At 34.3% G+C, this 23,707-nt stretch overlaps 1 protein-coding gene across 1 annotated transcript; it reads right to left on the minus strand.

Moving 5' to 3' along the window:
- Positions 1 to 1,808: 1,808 nt before the first annotated feature.
- On the minus strand, positions 1,809 to 22,625 carry LOC124632153 (RYamide receptor-like). Its single transcript, XM_047166840.1, has 7 exons — positions 22,345 to 22,625; positions 11,942 to 12,578; positions 10,744 to 10,942; positions 9,864 to 9,932; positions 8,737 to 8,895; positions 7,348 to 7,435; positions 1,809 to 2,155 (listed from the first exon to the last, which is right to left on the minus strand). The coding sequence occupies exons 2-7, from the start codon at positions 12,544 to 12,546 to the stop codon at positions 1,959 to 1,961; spliced, it is 1,317 nt and encodes a 438-aa protein (XP_047022796.1). The 5' UTR covers positions 12,547 to 12,578; positions 22,345 to 22,625; the 3' UTR covers positions 1,809 to 1,958.
- Between the last annotated feature and the right edge of the window lie 1,082 nt (positions 22,626 to 23,707).

The following is a 23,707-nucleotide window of genomic DNA, read 5'->3' on the forward strand; positions in this document are numbered from 1 at the left end:
CGTTTAAGACATCTCTTTATGGGACGGGTAATGAAAATTAACTACGGGCACAAAAGCGTGTAAAAAGATTTTTACACAGTTCCATAAAGATTGCTTAAAGACATACGGCAAAATTGATCTTATCTCTGTTCGACAAAGAAACGAAGCTTCCTATAATTATTTATTTTTTAAATTAGTACTCGACTATAACAAACACGAGCTTTATAAAAGGAAGCTTCGATATGTTTGTAAACAGAAGACTTATCCTACTTCCTTTGTATCCTGTTAATGAAAAAATAAAAGGAAAGATAAAAACCTCTTAAGTGTTTTCTTTGAACTTCTCAAATACTGGCAAATTACAAGGTAGATGGTACTTGTATCTGGATTACTCGAACACTTACCTAAGTATGAATACCAAGAAAAAAAAACAATTTTTCAAACGATAGCTAGAGAGCTTTCATTCTGGATTTCCTGCTAAGTTTTTACTTATGTCCGGCAACGCGGTCGTACGGGCGTTCTAACTTGAAGCGGGTATTGGTGCCCCCACGTGTAGTGTCGTGTTGCCACGAAGTGCGGCCACGTCGCTTCGGCCAAATACTCTTTCATGATTTAAGTAAGTGCGAGCATTACGCGGCCAGCTGGCGTTTTAATCCGCCAGTGTAAAAGCGCTCTGATTGGAACTGCGTAATGAATCGAACCAAATTCCATGTAGAGGTAAATAATGGCACATACTTACTCCATACTATAAGGACCGTATAAAACCCTCCATAAAAATGCAAATTACATCAACGTTATTATTTTTAATAACAATGAAATAACTAGGGTTCGACGTTATTAAATAGATTAATCATAAGAAGATTAACGAGGCTTGATATTCAAATACAAAACTGAAATTCACCGTGAAATAATTTAATGTAAGTTTACGTTATTCCGTAGAGTACCATGATTTGCACAAACAATGCATTTGTGTGATGAACTTGCGTCTGCGTTTACAAATGTTTCTTCAATTTCAGGATGCTTAGGGGGGCTTAGGACAAAGCATATATAGTTAATAATGCAATAGTTATCTGAGTACATCATAATCCATTATTTCTTAAATTATTTCTTTTGAATCATTAGGATATACCACATGTTTTAAATGATTTTAAAGAAATAATTTATTTCTTAGTGTTGTATACATCACTAAGAAATAAGTATGTCATTGTTAATAAAAAAAACTTCAGTAAATAAGGCTCTTTTTGTAGAAGTGTACTATAAAAAATATATAAATATAGATGTTGAAATAACTACAAGAATTTGTATTTTCTTTTTGAAAACCCTGGAGCAATATAATGTGTCGCTGTTAACTTAGTTTTTTAGATGTCCGACTTCTAGGTGTCCCTTTTTACTAGAGGACTGCCGGATATTACGAAGTCTTGACGGATATTTCTACCGTCGTCATAACAGATGACCAAGTACGAAGAACTTCTATCAAACGCTAAGATTTTTTCAACACAATACATTTAGTATACTTTACCATCCCGCAGGAGTTATTACGTGACAAAAATAGTCTGTGACTTTGGATTAATTCATAGATCATTATTGTAATGTAACAACAATAATAATACTAATGTCCAGAGCTTTTAATCACGGCGCAACGACGCAACTACGTCGGTTCCCGAGCCTAAGGCCCAAACAGCACCAAAACGGAGGACTCATAAGAAACAAATACAAAATATCAATGTACTTACAAAATGCCGAATCGAATCAAAGGCCCTCAACGACAATGGCTTATTGTAATGATCAGTAAAGGTACACTGTACTTTGTCGGGTAGAAAAATAAAGCTCAATTTGAATTTGAAGTGTTGTTGTGACATTTATTCTTTGTTGACAATTTTAACTATTCCCACAATTGGCAGCCTATTCGTATGTAAAAAGTTGAGATTCTTGTCCGTAAAACTTAGGAAGGTAAAATTTTCAGATGTCATATCTAAACATTCTTAGAAAAATTGTGAGCGTATAGACATGGCGCCGACCGGAGCTGTCGATGAATTTCCAGACGACCGGGGTTGGAGTCGCGACGTGCAGTTGGTACTTTTGCTGCTATTTGACACACCTGCACTTTTGGACGCTTGCCACTTGCACACCGACACACTACGGCGGTTAGACGCCCCGGTACCGTTCGCACCCATAAATTCTAGAAACAAAAAAAAAAACTTTAATTAAAAGAACATAATTTTTGAGGCAAATGTTATGTTTCGCCAAAACAAGGAGTAATTAATTTTGTTATCATTCCATTTAAGCTCATGAATGTGTTGCGCAGTTACTTGAATTTACCATCGCTAAGATTATAATAATTTATTATGTTTCGCAGTTAAAATTATGCATGTTTACAGAACAATAATTGAGTGCCATTTTTGGAGACGCAAATTAGTTTAAAACATCGAACGGCTACGTCGTTATTTTGTGTTCTACCTATGTCAGTATTATTATATGTAAAGCCAATAAATAAATGAAAATATTGTTTTGCACAATTCAAATAATAATATGCAACTAATTTATTACTCAAATCTAATATAATAGCCGTCGCTAACAGAAGCACAATTTTAAGCGGTATCGATAAGTGATGAATCACTGGATTTATTTTATTTTTTTTGTATTCCATACATTGGGAGATCGTTTCAATGGACTTTTTCACAACACTCACTATACAAAAATTACATTTTATGTAGTTTGAAATAACTTTAAAAAAATTTTTGATCGCCATCATTCGACCAGTAGAAAACCATCAACAGCTTAACTAAAGCTCTCACTTATCGCAATCGTACCAATTATCCCAAAACGCTTCATAGAAGGCAATCAGTGTTTGAAAACTATTTAAACAAAAGTTAACACTAAGTTGTTACTGAAAATCGCTAAGTACCTACTTTGATTTGGTTAGACATCGAAATAGAATGATTGTGGTTATGTAAATATGTTCCAACTACGTAAGTGACAAGGTTAATGGCCTTTATACACACATGAGGTTAATCCTGATGAAACTAACCTAAAATCGTTCAACCAGATAACCATAATACGACATGTGTAAAACAAATTGTGGGTGAAAGCTTAAAACCTTAATTCGGATTGGTAGTGTTTACATACTCATGTCTCTACAAAATTACTAATAATAGGTAATATTATAAAGCTGAAAGGTTAGTTTGTTCATGTTTTTTTACTCGCTTATCTTAGTAACTACGGAAAACGATGAAGACGTAAGTTTGCTATTATATGCACTTTATCTGTGTGCAAAAAATTCTCACTGTTATTTTAAAAGTGTGTTCAAAAATGGGCTGAGAAAGCTTAGGTATATTTTTAAAGTAAGCATGAAACTTAGTTATCAAAGTATAAATGCTATGCATATTAAAAGGTCTCAGTTCACATTCCCAATTTACAAAACGGGTTGCAATTTCCATAAAAAACTGTTCGAGCACGAACGCACTATAATATAGTGTTTACTATATTAAAGCTAGCGATTTTAAATTGAATATATTTTAACGTGTTTAAGCTTTCATCCAAAATATTCAATTTAAATAAAGTGGTCGTTCGGTTTTAAAATCGCTCAAGTTAAGGTGATTTCGTGTTAAGCCCCCAGAACACTGAACCATTTACGAATACTTAGCATTAAGTGAACTGAGAGTTCAGAAATTGGAGCCCATTAGCAATCTCTAGGAGGTTTTACACCAAAGTGCTGTCACACTAGTCAGTAGGGATCTTCTTTTTCTTATTTGCGAACAATTTACATTTTACATTGCACCCTAGGACAATTTTTCCCCTCTAAAATTAGCTTAGCATTAAAAAAAACTTCTGAAAATATGAATGTTAGTAAAATATAATCACAACATTGAAAGGCTTATCTAATCATAATCATAGGTACATAAATATATACAAACGAGGAGTGAAATTATTCTCAAAAGTAATTATGGCCTGCAAACCACGTGGGAGCAAGTAGGAGGTCCAAATATACGCCAGCCTACTTTAATATAATATGTTCGACATGGCCTTCTAATGGCAGTGCTTAAAACTTATGATTCAGGAAATGGGCTTTTTAACCCATACATGGCAATGACTTGAGACACACAAAAATATTTTTGCTTCTTTATAAATATATAGAACACTAGCCGTTTTCCTGCGGTTTCACTCGCGTCCCGTGGGAACTACTGCCCGTACCGGTATAAAATATTGCCTATATTACTCGTGGATAATGTAGCTTTCGAATGGTGAAAGAATTTTTAAAAACGGTCCAGTAGTTTTTGAGCCTATTCATTACAACCAAACAAACAAACAAAGTTTTCCTCTTTATAATATTAGTATAGATTTAAGGCCTCCGCACTTTGCAGACTAAACCGTTGGCCGTAAGTTGGCTCGATGGATAGCCGACAGGTTTATATTGCACAGAATCATGCATCCAAGTAATAAAACTTTTTAGAAGCCTTATGTATACCAGCCTTTTATTTCTACACCGATTTACGAACCCAATCGAACTATAGGACGACTTTAATGATGACAAACTATGATTACCATGAATACATTTGTGAAATAAAACAGACTTTAAAATAGAGATTGTGTTAAATCCACAATCCTTACTGAGTAAGCCCTGTGATCAATGGTCGTGCCTGTTTATTGTAGGTCTTCCCTCAGTAGTTGGAAGATAAATAGGACGATTACAAACCTCCACAACCACGAGATGGTTTATGTGCAGTAAACACATCCTAACAAGAAACAAATTGGTACACCATTCCATATACCCTCCCATAACTTACTGTAACTAGTGTGTGGTATTTTTTTGTGTTCTCAGGTTTGTTTACACAATGACCATACTAGCTGACTACAATACTCTCATATCTGCGATTTGAACAATAACAACAGCCGTCCCAAGGGTTATCCCCTGTCAAGATATGTAGTACAAGATCTAGCCTATTTGATTAGATCGGTCTATTCTACAGGGAAATATTCAAATCGATTGCATATATACCTATGCCTGTTTCAAATATAAGCTGCTACGAATTGGCTACGAGCACAAACACTACGCGGCAAAGCTACGAAATATGTGCTACGGCGCTTTGCTACGAGCTTCCAACACAAATATTTTACTAATTCTGAAATATTCTGGCCAAGAACGTTGAATTTACGGAATTCTACTGTGCTTATGTCTCAGAATTGCTGAGTATTGAGACTGTCACTCAAAACATTCTACCTACCTGAAAAAATACTGAAGTATTAGTCTAGCTCATATATAAAAGCAATGTAAAACGCACTTAATTGGCTGAATAGAACATTTAAAAATTTTAGATTTTTTTAATCCTACAAATTGGCAATCTATATCATTGAGAGAGCATGACTGAAAATATTTTAATGCTTATGTAGATAATTAATAACAGCAAAGCGTTCCTATTTGTTTTCAATTTGAAATCAAATTTCAATTTGATCGTAAATTTTGCTGCGTGTTATCTTTATCCGATTCATTCATCAGAAATATTGTTACTAAAATGTATTTTATGAAATAAATTATCCGTTATGATAAATACAATACGTACAGTTGTTCAATAGTATTCAAAAGCGTTAAGGAAAAATATGTAGGTATAGTTAATTTTCGCGAGACAGTTAATTCAAGCTTTGGGTATTCGATACGTGTTTGGCTTCTCCACGGAAAATCTTCAGGAAATTTTGACTCGTCGACGAAATTAACGCCACATATTTTTCCTAACATTTTATGCTTAAGTATGTAATGAATTTCCTCAAAGTAACGCCTGGTACCAAAACTCTGATGAGTGTATATCGGGTGTGTCGTTCATAATCACATTAAATGAAATGCGATAATATACTGGTTAAAATATGTCGATTAACACAAAGAAAAAAGAAAAATACGTAAAAATAAAAAAATGCATTTTACAATCAAAGTAAATAGAATAAAAATGTGTGAAAATTAGAACACCATGTAAATGTCAGTCACTAAAAACAACTGAAATCCTCCCTTGAAAACTGACAGCTGTCAATTGATCAAAACATTAGATACTCCTAACTTTATCTCTGCTTTACACATGATGTTGTAAATTATAAAAACGAAAAATGACTCCTGTGGTTAAACCACTGCATGGATTAGGTTATTTTTTTTACAATTCGCCATAGAATATCATAAAGTATATGCGATAGGATTTAATGTGATTGTGAACGACACACCCTGTATATGTACATATATTGTGAAACTTTGTTCTTTAAGCACCGTGGTACATATATGTACAGTGACTTTATTTTATTTGAACATAGTATTTTTACTTAGTACCTTTGGTCGAAAAATATTTTGATGGGCACAATAACTACTTATACAGTAACAGAATTATTTATCAAGCTAATGCCATCATTCAAATGGAATTACCCAATATATACCTATATGAAAAAATACTATGTCTGGTTACTTCATCGTTATTCAATTTAAAGCAAAATATATTTTTTTGTGGAATTTCTTTGACACACGTCAATAACAATGTATGTGGGTAGGCAGGTAAGAATTATAATGGGCTCAACGGCACTCGCATTAAAATTTGTCGTAATTTGTCACACACGAAAATTTGAAAGGTCTGCGCACCGTGTGGAAGGGTATTTTCACGTCAAAAATGATTTATTTCATATCTTAGATATAATAGGTATAGTTATAATCAATAATGTAGCAGAACCCATAACTGTTATTTATAACCGTGATACTTCTTCTCTACATGAATGTGATGGTCTTACCCTTCACATACTGCGGACTAAACAGTCGGCGACAGTAGACCCGATGTTTGTCTAAAAATTCCAATCAAAGTTTTCAGTCGGTCTGATCTTGACTTTTACCTGATCTTTGTATTAATGTGCTTACGACCACTCATATTCATACTGATTGATTAGCCCAAACAAACTATCGGCCGACTAAACAAACTATCGGCCGTTTGCAGTGTGAAATAACCTGATTAAAATTCTACGCATTTTCAATGGAAGAAATAGGTCCATAACTCAGAAAATTACAAAAACCCACAATCAAAGCTTCTAAATTCTTAACCAAAAATGTAACGAGGAAAACTCAAACATACCCACAGCATCGTGTTTAAACATTGTAATGTAATTACTCGGTGTACATTTAAGAGCGAGCTTTGTTAACGGAATTAAACTTTGAAGTTGCGAAATACATTGCTATAAAGCAAAAATAAGCATTCTTCATTTATTTGGTTTCACATTCCCTTATTATCATAGAAGCAAAGCTAAATTAACATAGCATTTTAGGCCAACGATCTTCAATAGGTCATAACTCATGTTTACCGAAAACCGACATTACAAATATGTAGGTTACGGTACAGATTACATAAACCTTCTTACCCGACAAAGGTATGCCTTCACAAATACTTGAGCGCTGATACGGCCTGCCGGAATCCTTTTTCTTCAAACACAGCAGCCCACCGAGTATCTATAGAAACCAAAACTTAATATGTAAAACTGAATACGAAATTACAGAAATTACACTTTTTCTGAACAGCAAAAAACAGGAAAATTAGCCGAAAATTCAAGACTCTTATTCTTGAGAGACCATTGTGACAATAACGGTGAATAAGTAATAGGTACTGTTTTATCTTCTCAAATTCTAGTGACTATAAGTTTCTAAGAAGAAATTTAAATATGCTTAATTTAAGTAATTTCGTATTTTCTTAATTCAGTACTACCAAAAAGCTACTTTTAGGTAATTCCAAGCATACTATCTTGTTATACTAAGTGGGTTCGATTTGTAATCTTCGGTATACAAAGCGGCTGATGGCTGTGTGGGTCGGTCTGAGCTAGACATGTGGGTGCATACACTGGAAACCAATACATTAGTGGATCGCAGCTAAATACGGTACGTTGCTAATTGGCTGCTGATTGGTAAGACGGCTACAAATTATATTAGTCGCCAACAATTATGGTACACTTACACACGAGTAATCTTAACATCGCTTATCTATCCTATACTTATGTTATAAATTAATGGACTCCTTAAATCTGACAAGAACAATGACTATGAAACCGGAGTACATTATAACTGTCATTACATAAAGCAGTCTTTCAAAGTAAGTCGAAACCTAATGAATATTCCACTGTCCCCTTCCCCGTTATGCTCATTACTCAAAATATGTACCCATTGTCACTACCGCCTACTTAATAAGGCTGCGGTTTCACTACGGATCTGTCAAGCGACGGTGCGATGTTTTTGATCTCCATCAATAGGAAGACTCGATTTTTAGAACACCAAACACCTTTTGGTAAAAATTGGTTCACCTACAGCTACGCAATATTGCAGATCTCTAGTGGAACCACAGCTTTATTAACCCTCTCGGATGCGTACAAAACACCCACGCAACGAAACAAAAATAGCGTCTGTTCAGGGGAAAACAAATCTGAATTTCAAATCATGTAATCGGCATAGATGCTCAGATTTACCTCTCTTGTAATATTTTGGTAGAAACGTTGATTAGTTTCAACCAAGAAGACCAAAATTTTGCAATGCAACTGAATTTATTTGCTAGGAAGGATTCATCTATAAAGAGTTGTATTAATATTTGATCCCAACATATTTTAGCATTTAAAATGACTTTTTAAAAAATTATGTAACCTTTATGAAAAACATTACTTGTGTTATAATTTGACGTGTCTGTCTGTCTGTATGGCATCATAGCTCCCGAACAGTTGAAGCAATTTCAATAAAGTTTTTTTTTTAATAAAAACATAATACTCTACCTCTTTGAACCCTCGTCGATACCGTACGTTCATGTAGCAGTAGATCATGGGGTTGTAACACGAGTGGGACATCGCCAGCCAGTGGCATGCGAACCACAAGTATGGCATGCCAGGCCACATACTCCACTCGTCATCGTCTTCATGGACCGTCCATAGCACCTACGGTAAAAACAGACGTACATAAAAACCAATGTAATGTTACATACATATGTACTAGGTAAGTACCTTCTAATTAGATCAGATATTTTGTCAGAATTCATAACACCTCGTACGACGATAGTCATTAGCTGTATTATATAATATAATTAAAGTGATAAAGAATTAAAATAGGGATCTTCTTTAAATTCGAATATGCTCACTACCATTCATCTCCATACTGATTTATGAGTTGAAAAATGAAGCGTTGTAAAGTACTCGACTTTTACTCGAAATGTTTGCAATCATTCCGAGTTGTTTGAACTAAGAAACCAATTTTAATACGCCGATTTTAAACTGTTGCAAAAGCAAAGAGTTTTTATGCCCGCTTACAAAGCAAAACTTGGCGAGTTTCATATAAACTTGACATCAAGTTTGTAAGGGCTGCACGTTATGGTTTCAGAAACCTTATTTATTAAAGCTGAAATTCGCTGAAACATTGACTGATGAAAAAGGTAACATATCCTCTCCCTATTTCATTTTATATTCGACTGCGGTTATAATATTTGAAATTAATTGGAATACCAGTATATTTTTTTGTAAACTTCGCGGGGTTTTATGTCTGATTCCCTTTAATTATGTTACTTGTTTGTAAAAACATAGGTAAGCGCCAAAATGAAGCCGTTGATCGAAACGCCACATTTCGTTTTTATTAACACGTTGTAGGAACGCAAAATTTGATCGTAAAATGTAAATAATAAAATTGGTTGCTAGGCTGTTCCCGTTGTTAAGACTTTTTAATTTAATCCGTAATCCAAAAGTCGTCAAAAATTAAAGACACTCTAAAAAGAGTTTCAATGTAAGGGATTTTAAAACGATTTTAACACTTTTATTTAACTTTTGCTGTATTTTATTTTGTCGTCAAACTGTGCCGTAACTGTTGTTTATTGAAAATGTTAATTAAAAATGAAATAAGTAAAAGTTTTACTTACTATAAAAATGTTAAGGGGCAGCCAACTCATCGTGAACACAGTGACCACTGTCAACATCATTTTGATCATCTGTGAAAAGGAAAATAAGTATGTAATTATTAAAAACAATAACATAAAAAATACTCCTAAAAGTGTTGCAAAATGTCTGGAAAGATATTCAAGAAACCATAGCATGCGTCTCGAGTATTTCAATTCTATTTAAAGGAGCTTGCCGACCTGTTGCTTACTTTCATGTCTACTGGTTTAAAAGAAAATACATCATTTTTAGAACACACATACCTAAATGAATTATTCTTTGCGAAACTTGGTTAATAAAATTTAAAAGCCTATGAGATAATCATGTGCTTCTTATATTTTATTTTTTGTAGGATTCGATTTTCCAGTCCGTTCGATATTTCGTGAGGAAAAAAGATCATTTAATTTTCCGATAAAAGTTATCTGACGATTGAAAAAGTTGGCAATGAAAAATAAAAATATTCCGTATAAATATACAGGAATGAGATAAATCACGTTCTAACCATTAAATCGAGTAATTGCTATTCATTATGTATTTTGATAATGACAAATCGATTCCTGTTTTATGACAGAGGGGCGACGTGATCGTCTGTCAAAATATCAGAACTTATTCAAACGAGATTCGCCATCCCGGCGCCCGTCCATATAAATCGTCGCATCCCTAAATTCATATGATACGTTGTCAATTAAAAGTATAAGGGCTATAATTAAAAACTGAGAATGGATTTTACGGGCTAACGACAGGAATCAAACAAAAAGTTTATGTTTCTAAGCTGTAAACCTTTAAAAACAGGTAATAACATTTTTGTACTACAGTAAACAAATTGGTTTCGAGAAGTAATACAGTACTTAAACTATACAATACCTTTCGTTTGGAATGTTGCATGCGCGAATCTCGCGCGTCCTGCGCCTCCCCGGGCGGCCGGCCTCCCCACACAGTATGCGCAATGCGCGCGTACGTGCATATTAGCGCGCTCAGCGGCAGCACGAACTGAAGCACCAACAGCGCGTACGTGTACTGCCGGCTCTTCTCCGGACTCGACCATTGCTCACCACAAATGTCACTTAACAACACACCACACATTACAATTAAGGCTCAAATTCACCGACAGTATAAACGTCCGTTAAATAACTGTTTGCTACGAAACTTTTCATTCAATTTTCAAACTAAATATGTAGTTGCTTTTAAAAAAAAACGGACGTTTATGTTTTCGGTGAACTTGAGCCTAAGCCATGTGACAAAACAATTGATTTCTTATATTAAAATCTGTAAAGATGCCTATTTGTCTTTATCTGGCTTAAAGCAAAACAAATTGAAACAACCGTCTAGAATATTAAAAATTAAGTTTTAATTTCATCAGGACAAAATTATTGAAAAACAGAGTTAATAAACTAATCTCAGCAAATTAGTGTTTATCAACTCGAATCACGTGTTTAGTCGTGTTTACTTTATGAATTTGCAATTTCATGAGCCCATGAAACCGCGTCGAGTCCCTAACTAATGTTTAACTGAAGTAATAATTTGTACGCTGAAAATCTGAAAGTCAAACTGTACATGCTGACTAGTAAATAAAAATACGCTAAAAGTCTATCTATTATGAAAACAACGAATCTGTTTCCGAGTAAATGAACTAAGTCGAATATAAACCAATCATTGTGGGGTTTTTGTACTTGAATGTTGAAGGACAAATCTTTTTAGAAGAGAATTGTTTCTACATGACAAATCAATTCTAAAATTCCACGAATTCTGAAAAGAAATATTTCAACAAAAATATCCGCGTATTCAGAATTCTGACACAAAAAACGTTGTTGTACACGATTCTTGAAAAAATGAAATAAGAAGCAGGTAGACAAAAAGAGAGTTTTTAGCTGTATTCTATTAAAACTGAAACTAAAAACGGAAGAACTGTGCATCGTGGCCTGATACATATTGTTGCATTTTTTTGTGTTTAGAATTTAGATTTTTATAAGTAGTGAACAAAGTGCAATGCTCTGACAATACAAAAGCCATGGTGCGTAGCCCCGCAAATTCTTAGATTCAAATAATATTACATGACACATACACTTCACACGCTCGGTGCCAGAGCGAGGGCCTCTGTAGCGTCGATACAATTGGTATGGGGGCCGCTGTAATAAAGGCTCCAATCCACACAGCGAACACCACGAACTTAGCAGCCGTCTTGCCCAGCCGCGGCTTCAGCGGGTGCATTATAATGATGTACCGATCTATCGATATTGCGAGCAAAGTATACGCACTCACGAGCACTGACACCGCCTGCGAAAAGTTCACCGCTTTGCACATAAACGCACCAAACGGCCAGTACCGTAACAATAACATGGACACAAACGAAAACGGTACACAGAACAATGTCATTAAAATGTCTCCTACCGCTAAGTTCACTATAAAGTAGTTCGTCACTGTCTTCATTCGCGGCGTGGTGTGCACTACTGAGCACACTAAACCATTTCCTAACAAAGCGGCCACAAACACTGCTATATACATCACGTATACAAATATCTTAAAAACACCGGAGGCAATGTCTTCATCCGTATGAAAAATACAAATAAGTTCGTCCGGATAAGAATAGTTATTATTGTAATAAGATTCATTATTGCAATTGGTGCACGAAAAGTTATCCACTGAAGCTTTTTCACTATCGTACATCATTCATGTATTCAGTTGAATTTTCTCATGATGTCCTGAAACAAACATACATTTTTTTAATTCTGCTAAGATTTTATGTACATAATAAATAAAATACACCTTAATTTGTAAAAACAAAAGTTGAGAGAAATCCGAGTTTGGATGAAGGGAAATTGGTGCACGAGATGACTATAAAACAGGGCCCAACGTGTTTATCAAAGAGCGAAATGAAAATAAAATTTCTTACATAACTTGAAAAACAACACCATCGATGAAAATCGCTAAGGGCGTCGAAAAGAAATATGATGTTACCTTCGTAATAAGAACTTTATATTGTAGCTCTGCCAGTTGGAATCTAATACCGAACAGTTTTAATATTCATCAAACAATGCTCAATTTGATGAACTCGCGCAAATCAATTTTGCCTCCCACTGTATGTACCTACATCATTAAACAAAACAATCATAAATCAATCTGTCTGAAATCGTCGTTTAACGTCAATATTTTTCCACCAAAATAAAACGCCACTTTGGCTGTGTGTGTGAATACTTTACATGGATTAACATACGACTATCGTATGTTATATATCTCACACAATCAATATAGAATCTCACTAAATATAGGTACTTTACACTTGCTAAAATTTTACAATGATTGACGTAATAATTTAAAAAATCCCCTTTTATAACTATTTCCAAACCCATTTATGCCATATATATTTATTCATAAAGACTTCTCAAAGTACTTAATGAATAATTATTTACTTTGCGCTAACATTCACAGGTGCATTCAACTCGATTGATCTCTCTACTGAAGCTGAAAGTTCTACATGTCTGTGAAATACAACACAATTTCAGAGGGTAAAAACTAAATGAACAACTTTTGTGATTTTTTTTGTTTTGTTTTTCAACGATTCTATGTCGGGCGTGCTTGTGATATATTTAGATTTTTTTAAAGCTATTGAAACGGTTTGCATGTAGGTATAGGCAGTCTGTCATGTTTCATGTTCGAAAAATAAAAATATTTTTTATATAACAGGTGGGTAAATACTTATGCAATTTTGACGCACAGAGTAATTCACTCTGGAAGCTAAGTCAAGACTTAAAGTCTAAATAGCCATAAAAGAACTAAAGAACTACTCTTCTTTTAGTAAACAAAGAACTGCTCTCTACGACTGCAAAAACGGTGACACACTTCACAAGTGAAATAAACTGTAATTGGACGGAAGATAAGGCGTAACATGAGCGTATTTACGTCACTTGAAGAAAACAAATCGGTGGTCCTTGGAGCAAAAGGTCTTATGTCGCTTGGATGTAACTTGATAAACTGACATTCTGAAACAAAAACGACACATAGTAACACCCAATTTGCACAGCAACGAGTCACTTGTAAACATTGATGTCGTTTGCAATACAATTCGACTGGTACTGGATCGAGTGACGTTACGCTGTCCTATTTTCACTTGGTTCTGACTATATAGAGATTTTTGGGAACGCAAAATCAAGCGCCTACTCTAATTACTGTATAGAGCAACTACAGAGAAAATCGTTAAAACAAAAACACAGTCAACACAAAAATTGGCAAATGAATGCAATAACTTAAGACCTTTTTAAATACAATGTTGAGAAGGAAGGGCGTTGAAAAATTTAGTCGGAATTTGCTAGAAGCGCGTGAAGAGGTAATTTAGGATGCTATTAATTATAAGGCTGGCTAATATAGTTGAGAAAAGGCCGCAACATCGCGCCAGAGGAGTTTACCCTGCTCCAAATTAGTTTACAAATCTTCCTACTTTGGTACAAGGGGTAAATAAGTTTTAGCATAAGTTGCCTTCTGGCATGTGGCACGTAAATATATAAGTATCGTGTAGAAGTCGCACACTGGTTGGTTTAATGTTTATTATCTGATAAAGTCCTTGTATTTGAAAACATTTATTCAGTGCTCCCACATCCACATTTTAAGAAGGCCACCGAATACGTACTTACTATCGTTCATCTCTCAATGCGCAATGTGCTTCAAAAGGGTGCAAAGTTTTCTCTTCACGTCTTACGTATCGATATTGGATCTAATCTATAATATTTAAGATCTTTGCTATACGTGACTGTCCAATATAAGCGTACAATATATCTGAGATTGCGTAAAATAATCTCCTCACTAACAGTCTTCATAAAACATGAGAATTCAGACTAGTGCGAAATGAAAAACAACGTTGAGAGGAAAGTACTGTTGTAGAATACATAACTGTAAGGTCCTAACGTTTAACGAGCAAACAGACGAGAGATACGAGGAATTTACGGCATCCAATGGACGTAAGCACAGCTTAAAAATGTCCGAACTTAGTAATGGGATCAGGAATATACCAGTCATTACGATGACTGTCAGTTTTCATACAGATGTACCTACTAAGAAAGTATTTTGGGTTGGGTTGGTTAGAATGAGTATCATATGTGAGTAATTACGGTAATTATTTTACAAAACGAAGGCACCATATAGATTAAAGATTACTACAAAATGTGACGTAGCGTCATGCGAGCTACGCAAGTCCTAAGTTGTTGCTACGCTACAAAAGCTACGGGCTACGAGCGACACAGGTGAGACGGTGGCCACGTGACGACTCGTACCTTGCTTGTTATACAACCCCCAATGGTCACGGGTCAGTTGCGTAAAAACTCAAGTAATTAAAACTTTTCCGATTGGCAAACTCTTCAATAATTCGCTAAATCACGTGCATTTCATTTTAAATCGCACCTTGAAATCCGTACAATATACGTATATGGTGAAACTGTACTCTGTGAGTCGTGAATATGCCTCATTTGACAGATTTATGACGTAGAAACTATGTTTAGATCACAAGCGAGAGTACTAGACACATTGTACTTATGAGTGACATAATGAAGCACTTGATGAAAATTGTTGCTTGTAGCTGAAATCGGCATAGGATATTAGTCCATATAAATGTTAAACTAAATTCGGGGTGTACCCAACTAGATTTTATTAAATCAGACGCCTCTCAGTGAGATGCAAATTAAGATATCCAGAATATGGACCATTTATTTATGTGTCAATTTTCACACAAATCCGTTCAGTGATTTTTCCTTGGAAGAGTAATAAAGATCCATTCACTCTTCCATCCTTCCACATAAAGCTAGTATATAATTCTAGTAATACTCGCGTTTCAACTCAGTCTGCTGAGATTCAAAGAAATATCCTTTTACTTAACTGTCAGTCGCATCTGTTACATATTGTATTTAAAATCAATATTTCTTATCTGGAATCTTGTAATAGAGGTAGCAGTATCGTCTTAGAGTTTAATTTTACCCCCCACTATAATAATCTCGAGAATAGAAGGGTAACAAATACAAACAGTATCTATCTCACTACACTCGTACGTAAGCAACTATCGGTAAGACTAACCAAATATATATTTGTTGGAGACTAGTATCCCCTTGGGGAAACCCAACCCTTAATATTTAGCATAGAAGTCACTCAATATCAACATTTTGTCTTTGTACCATCCGGACGAATTACCAAAACTAGAGGGCTTTATGAGCAAACGTACCATCCTTTCATGAAACAACGATGACTGTGCACTCGTTCCGTAATTAACTTTGAATACTGAATAGCAGGTTACCTAATTAGCCAGCAGACGCCCTTTTTATAGGTTATATTTATTCACTCTTTTAAATTTTAACAAGCATATGCAGATCTCTGTATACAGTACTTTACATAAATATCTCTAAATAATCTAACATTTAAGTTTCGCACAAAAGAGCTGCCGCGGGCTACATTTAACGTGTATCTTTAACTATGAGTAAGTTAAACCATTTTCTGTTCAAACAAAATACTTTTGTAAATTCATTTAGCTTTCGATTTAACTTTAGTTAACTCCGTTTTGGCGCAAAAATCGATTTGACTTTAGAAGTTCTGAAGCCCGTATTGTCAAGTCTGCTATAGCTTTCTGAATGTGTATCTTTGTAAACTTGACTCACATGGTTATTACGATTTTATCTCGTTTCATTCCTGAACCCGACTTGGACTAGACTATCCAATATCCTAAACATTAGCTTCTTATTGCATGAAAACCTTTTTAATATCAGTTACGAATAAGATAGACAAAGACAATGTTTTTCTTCTTTTTACGACCGTGTGTAGTAATTCTATTTTTATCACTCACGACAATGTAATCTCATAAAAGAGCATTTCCATAATAGTAGCAACCATTAACCACAGTGAGTACATAGGTACTAGTATTTTTTATCAATTTGCATTACTAAATTATGATTAAATATATCGTACAGTAAATATATCGGTGCTGATAAATTATTTGAATGAAAATATTTTTGGATTGAGTGCAAAGTATCCTTCTTATAAAATGAAATGTTCAAAGCAGGACATAGTAATCTCATTTACTTCATCTGCAAGTTGCGTCTTGTAAAAATAAATGAAGTAAATTATGAAAGAATATAATATTTAAAGTTTCAGAAGCCTCATCAGCATTCGTGTTGTTGACATGGAGATTGAACAAGCTGCTCCTTTCTAAGCCTCTTAATCTTGGGAACGTCAAAACGGGGACATTTTTGTAACGTCCTAAAAACTGGAAGACAGTCTCAGGGATTTTGGGTCTTACTTTAATTAACGCTAATTGGCAGAAGAAAGAAACTGTGACGCGCGAGTCTGTTTCGTAGTTTCGAATAGAAAATTATCATCGATATGAGGGAATACCCTTTGTCTAACTAAAATTATCATGTTGCGTGATGGAAATTGCGGTATCATCTAGCTAATTTCAAAAATCTCTTCGTGATTAATCCTATTAGGCACGTGATTTTGTATGCTCAGATAACATAATTAAGGTCAAATTAGCCGTAATGCTTTGACCATAATTTCTCAGAATAAAATAAGTAATATTAAATATTCGTTATATTTATGAAAGCTGATCTATATCTATACATATAATAAATCTGTAGAAAAGTAATTTTTGTACATTGAAGAAATTGACAAAAAAAATAGCCAGCATGTTAAAGGATAACTAACAGAACCCATTTCCATAATTTTTGTCTGTTTGTCTGTTTATTTGTTTGTTTGTTCGCGATTCACGTAAAATCTACGAATTAAATGCAGACAATGCGTATATACAAAAATTCTACGTAACTTGGGGTATTACTTAGTTTTTGTTTCATCGAAATCGATTCACTCTGCCAAAAGATATGATTAATTTTGTGAATTCAAGATGTAAAATTAATATTACGACACGCAATCTATTTGTCAAAACTGTACATTTGAATGTTGTACTTATATTAGTTGATCGGCCTATTATTATCAATCTTTACACAGAAAATCACACCTTTATAAGTAACTTCGGAAGAAAAAAAAATGAAAATTTTGTTTAGCCAAGGTTAAAGTATCTGTGGTAAATAAAATACATCAAATTTGTCAAAGGAGCGAGGTGGTAAATGACAATATTACCATACATTCTTTATAGAGGATTATTATTTCAACAGATGGAGTTGTGTATTTTCCGTAATTCACCATATTTTAACACGTAGTGTAATTTTTCGATAGACATAAATGCCATTACATATGGGCTCTACAAAATCTCAAAAGAATACCCATAGAACAAATACATTATTTAACATTACGCTTCGGTAAATGACGGAAAGAACCGAATTTACCTTCCTGTTGATTTATAGGCTAGCACATTACCCCTCGGACACGCTTTGTTTGTGTGTGAATAAACATGAAACACAATATTTGCTTTATAACCTCCTTTATTGTAGCTGAATACCTGTTTGAGCCGTCAAGTTGAAGTACACGTTTAATCCATTTTGTTTTAAAACAACCCGTGGACATATTGTCTCCTCTTACACACCTATGTAAGGTTTTGAAAGAAAATGTTTTGGTAGGAGTCAATGTGCAGGTATATTTACATCGGAGGACAATTTAAATAAATAGCTAATAGGACTGGTCATGAGTTAGCTTAGGCATTTGGTGAAGATTATAAAAACTGTAAACTAAACTAGCTGTAAGTAAAGCTCTGAAGAAGAAAACAATGTTGAAATTTTTTATGTGGCCCACACAATCTACCACCATATTTCTGAACTTAAAGAAACAACATAACCAAATCATGTTTAGCAGTGGATGGCAATTGGCTGATAAGTATGACGAAGGCGATGATAGGATACAATATCACGAAGATAGGATATAACAACAGGGGCAAGATTGTATTCTGGTGAAATGTATTCCAATACAAATGTAGTCTAGTCAACATGTAATCGAGCGGACTACATTCATATCTACACCTACCTATGGCTGTACCTACGTATGTACACAAGAATGGTCACCTCTATGGCCGCTACAAAGTTTGTTTATAGCAATCATTAGACGCTGCACAAGAATAAAACGAGGTACAAAATACAGTGTGTTCAGAATTCCTAGACAAACACCTACACACTTAAAATATTAAAAAGTTTACACTGTTTGATGACAAAGTTACTAATTTTCGCTGAATCGAATTTATCCAGCTGCAAACAGTAGGTACATCTAACTGCTGAATCTTTCATCTCAAAGTCACGAGATCAACTTTATGTATAATTCAAAGGAACAATTCATTGCAAAGTTAGCGAATGAAACTTAATAAGCCTTAGAAACTTTCAATGTGAATGCATAATTTGAATTTGCATGTACAGTTAGAGAAGCATACTGCAGACTAAATACTCGGCCAGACAGTTGACCCGATAGATGGCGAAAATGGACAGACATCCTTACTTATATTATTCCCTGGACCTCTACAAACATTTTAAAACAAAAAAAGGTCCAGCCATTCCCGAGTTTTAGTCAGACTAAAGAACAGCAATTTATTTATAAATATAAGATGCAAAAGCCATTCCATCCAACTGTCTTTACTCCAAAACTACTGAATCAATTTACATGACATGAGCTACTTTCATAAACTATTACAGCAGTATTTGCACCCGTTTCCGGTCGGTAATACATTTCCAAATAACAAAATAAGAATTCCATATTATATTCTTAGAGATTCTTTGAACAGGACTGCTCATTGGAGGTAAATAACTCTGATAAGGAATCAAAGAACAATCTATTTATAATATTTGCCGAAATTCACAAAGACAAAGCCGTAGGCCGAACAAATTACATGTCTTCGATTATTTGGTATGCCCCTGTAGAAACAAACATAAAATGCAACCCTATTGTATGTCTATCAAGTACGAGTACATATATCTGCAAACAATCGAATCTACAATTTCTTATTCTTTATTGCACACTTAACAACAAATATATAAAAATAATACAGATAGTTTATGTACAATAGCGAGTTTAACCCAGAATTTCCGAGCTCAATATGTTATAAATGATCTGGTTTGCGCTAGTCGTCATTAAGCGGCTTTTGACTATTTTGAGTAACAGCCTTACGTTTTGCAAATACTCGACCAGATTCGGTATTAACTCCAACAAAGCTATTTCGACGTGGTCTTACTACTACGTGGTCTTTAACAACTGACAGATGGTTTTGAAACGTACCAACGTACAATTCGAAGCCCAAATGCTTAGTCCACTTGTCAGACATTGTTTTGCTGTCCTTTAGCCATTGTTACCTTAACCGAACACTACCCCTTAAGATACAGGTAAATCCTAGTTTAAGAGGTAGAAGAATCTTTCTTGGACGGATTGCATCACGAACTCCAGATGTATAAATTAATATAAACCTTCTGTTTAAAGTGTATCAATCTGTATTTTATTTGGCCTAATAAACGTTATTTTATTTATTTATTTTCATTAAATTCCGTTGAAGAAAAATTATCAATTAAAAGTCCTGGTTGTTAAACAGAAAAGACCCCCGTAATTCCAATAAAAACCTTGTCCCAGTAATGAGGTATTGAAGTTCGTATTCGGATGAAAGCTCGAATAACAGCAAATAAAACATCAAGTCTAAATAAATACAGTCAGACAACATAGATTTATCCCTAATTAGTAGAACGCCATTACAACTTGGACCAATCGTTGTCATACTTTGGAACCATTTCTTTATGGTAATCATCAAATGACACCTCCTGTTGTGGGTGCAACATAAGTGAGTGTGCCTCTTAATGACTAAAACCAACCACGTTCCTTCCTGAGCCCTTTGTGTACCAGCGCCGCGGTAACTTTTCCGGACAATCCCGCAGCCTGGGATTAAAAAGATTTTTTTATAAAGGTTTAATATTTAAAACATAATTGCCATGGACCAATCATTGACTTTATAACAGGCCTTTGTTATATTTGTGATTCACAATTAATTACCCATACATATGAATTGCACGGTACCTACACATATATGAAGCACCCTTTGTGGTCAAAGCAAAATCGATCTGCCGACTAATTAACAATGCCACGAATGTACCTACATAATATATAGTAGCTATAAGGTATAAATTTCAGTAAAAACTGCGTCATAAAATAATAAACGGATATTTTAAGGGTTTTTGAGCAACTGTGGGAAATAAAACATTGATACCAAATTACTCATTACAAGTATTTCAAACGAGCTAATTTGAATTGATTCCAATTCATTAAGGGAACAAATATAATGACCACCATAAAATGCTTTGATACCCTTAGTTTTGCAACCAGAAAAATCTACTGAACACCAGAAAAATAAAGTCTAAAAATGTAATAGTACCAGCTATTTTAGTCACGACTTCACTTTAAATTGTATTCGACCACCAAATTTAGTAAATGATCACCAACTCTTGACGACCAAATTAATGTATTATTTTTGCCTAAATAAGTCACTGTGATTGCCATAAAATGTAGGCTTATTATCAAATAAAGTATTATGATGCCATATTAAGTTATGTGTCCGGCTTGCAATGCATGCGTGAGTGTCAGTATGACGAGTGACAGGGGAAAATGGAAGAAAATGACATATTGCGCCGACCCCAAGTAAAATTGGGAACAGGGCAGGAGAAAGAAGAAGAAGAATGTGTTTCTCAATACACTCCCTCGAAAACACACTCTTATCGCACTGTTTAGAGGCATGCAATAGACAATTTTCCACCCTAGTGCAGGAAAAGGGTCCCCATAATGTAATTACATTTATTGTATCAGGCCGAACTTATTTTTTTGGAGTCAGTTTACTTAAACAGGATAGCAAGATGTAAAAACTTTGATTATCATTTTATATTAAAACGCTGGTATAATTTTGATGATCATTCACTACTTTTGGTGATCATTTACTACTTTTGGGATAACAATGATTTATTTGGACTCATTTTGCTTAAATAGGATAGCAGAATGTAAAAACTTTGGTTATCATTTTACTTTAAAATGGTGGTTTAATTTTGGTGATCATTTACTATTTTTGGCTTGCGCATGATTTATTTTGGAGTAATTTCACTTAAATGGGATAGCAAAGTGTTAAAACTTTGGTTATCATTTTACATTAAAATGCGAGTTTCATTTTGGTGATCATTTACTATTTTTGTCTGCTATTTGTTACTATTTCTGGTGATCAGTTAAACATAAGCCATTCATTAACACACACTTTTGTAATGTGAAGTAAGTAATTTGTGCGTAAATTTTGAGTTCTTGCCTACCTAAAGAGATTAAGTAACTAAGCTAACATCGACGACCAAGGACATCAAGCATGTATATTAAATGCTAAAGTTAGAATATAATAAGTAGATTAGAGACTAATATACAGTAATCCAAATTGCTTTTTATTTATTAAGTAAGAACACATTATGGTAACAATAAAAATAGTTTAATCACGACGACAGAAGTAATTCAAGCAGTAAGCAGAAATCCTCAAGTATAAAATATAACACTTACCAATTCCCAATGTTTTAAAACATATTCCGGTGACATTTCAAATCCATTAATCATAGTTAATTTACAATATTTCACTACGAGTGCACTGCGAGATTTCAAACTTCGTATAACTTCACATCGTGTCCTTATAACTAGACGCAAAAAAAAAACTATGTGTTAAAAAAATATTATTTGGGTAATTAGTGGATTTAAGGATTGAAATTTTTGGTTTTTAAGTGATTTATACACGTTGAAAGTTATTTTCCCGGTTATAATGCGGCAGGAACGCGCGCTTCGGCCCGTGGATGCGATCTCTATGAGAAGAAACGACCACAAAGTTCCGAAACGGGAGCGCATGCTCGCTTCCAAAACACATTATAACTGTTAAATTAATTACTTAATAATGCATAATTAATTAAACTTAATTATATAATAGTTCAAGTGTCTGGCCTTTTGGTTACCATCCATTATATGCACATCTGCCTTTTCAACACGGGTTGTTTTGCTTTAGTGCCCATTTTTTTGAGACGATTTTTCCCTTCACCTAGATTTTTCTCAGAATTATTTTGTGACTATGATGTACCACTAAATGTCAAAAGCTATTGAATAAACCGTCAGTTGCACAAAGCTCCATTAAAGTTAAAGCTTCTCTAAATCTATTGCTGACTCTGTATTTGTCAACAAGATAAAAAGCTTCAGCTATAGATTTAATGAAGCTTTAATTTTAATAGAGCTTTGTGCAACTGACGGATCTCATAAAAATAAAACTATTGACCAAAATATAATAAGCATATTTTTTGCCGGTCAATGGATTGGTTCATTCCCCGTCGTATAATAACTGTTCCAAGAAAATAATATTTTAAAAAATAACACAATAATTTGTTGTCCTTAGAGAGCCAACTAAATTAATTAACGTACATTGGCGTTCGGTCACGTCAATACACGTATAGTTAATTAAGACAGTTTTTTTTTCAGGATTGTGTAGGCACATAGACTGTGCACAAAGCGCCTGAAAAACTGGACCATAGTTACACAGTACGGCGTAAATTGCTCAATCAAAAGTCAAATGACGGTAATGTGACTTGGAAAAGACGTAAAAAGGATGATTTACAAATTACAGTAGTTGACTCACATGAAGGTTTATTGGTTAGATTGTTTGTTTATGGTAGAATCGATATCGTTTTTTTTATTGGGTGACGATTTTTTCAGACGAGTACGACACTTGGCGGCGATAAAACAGTGGAAAATACCTACAGTGTATTACATCCATAGATGTAATATAATAAACAAGATTGCGCACGCTCAAAATATATATTTACGAAAATGAACTCTATTCCAATGCAATAAGGTACTAAATTTGTTGCATAATACACAGAGGCAAATC

This window comes from Helicoverpa zea, chromosome 7 (genome assembly GCF_022581195.2).
Source record: "Helicoverpa zea isolate HzStark_Cry1AcR chromosome 7, ilHelZeax1.1, whole genome shotgun sequence".
NCBI lineage: Eukaryota > Metazoa > Arthropoda > Insecta > Lepidoptera > Noctuidae > Helicoverpa > Helicoverpa zea.

Excerpts from the sequence above, each read along its gene's own strand:
- LOC124632153 (XM_047166840.1), bottom strand. The coding sequence starts at position 12,546 with ATGATGTACGATAGTGAAAAAGCTTCAGTGGATAACTTTTCGTGCACC. Across the intron at positions 9,933-10,743 it reads TGCAACATTCCAAACGAAAG|ATGATCAAAATGATGTTGAC; the intron begins GTATTGTATAGT and ends TCCTTTTCACAG. Across the intron at positions 7,436-8,736 it reads ATCGACGAGGGTTCAAAGAG|ATACTCGGTGGGCTGCTGTG; the intron begins GTAGAGTATTAT and ends TGGTTTCTATAG.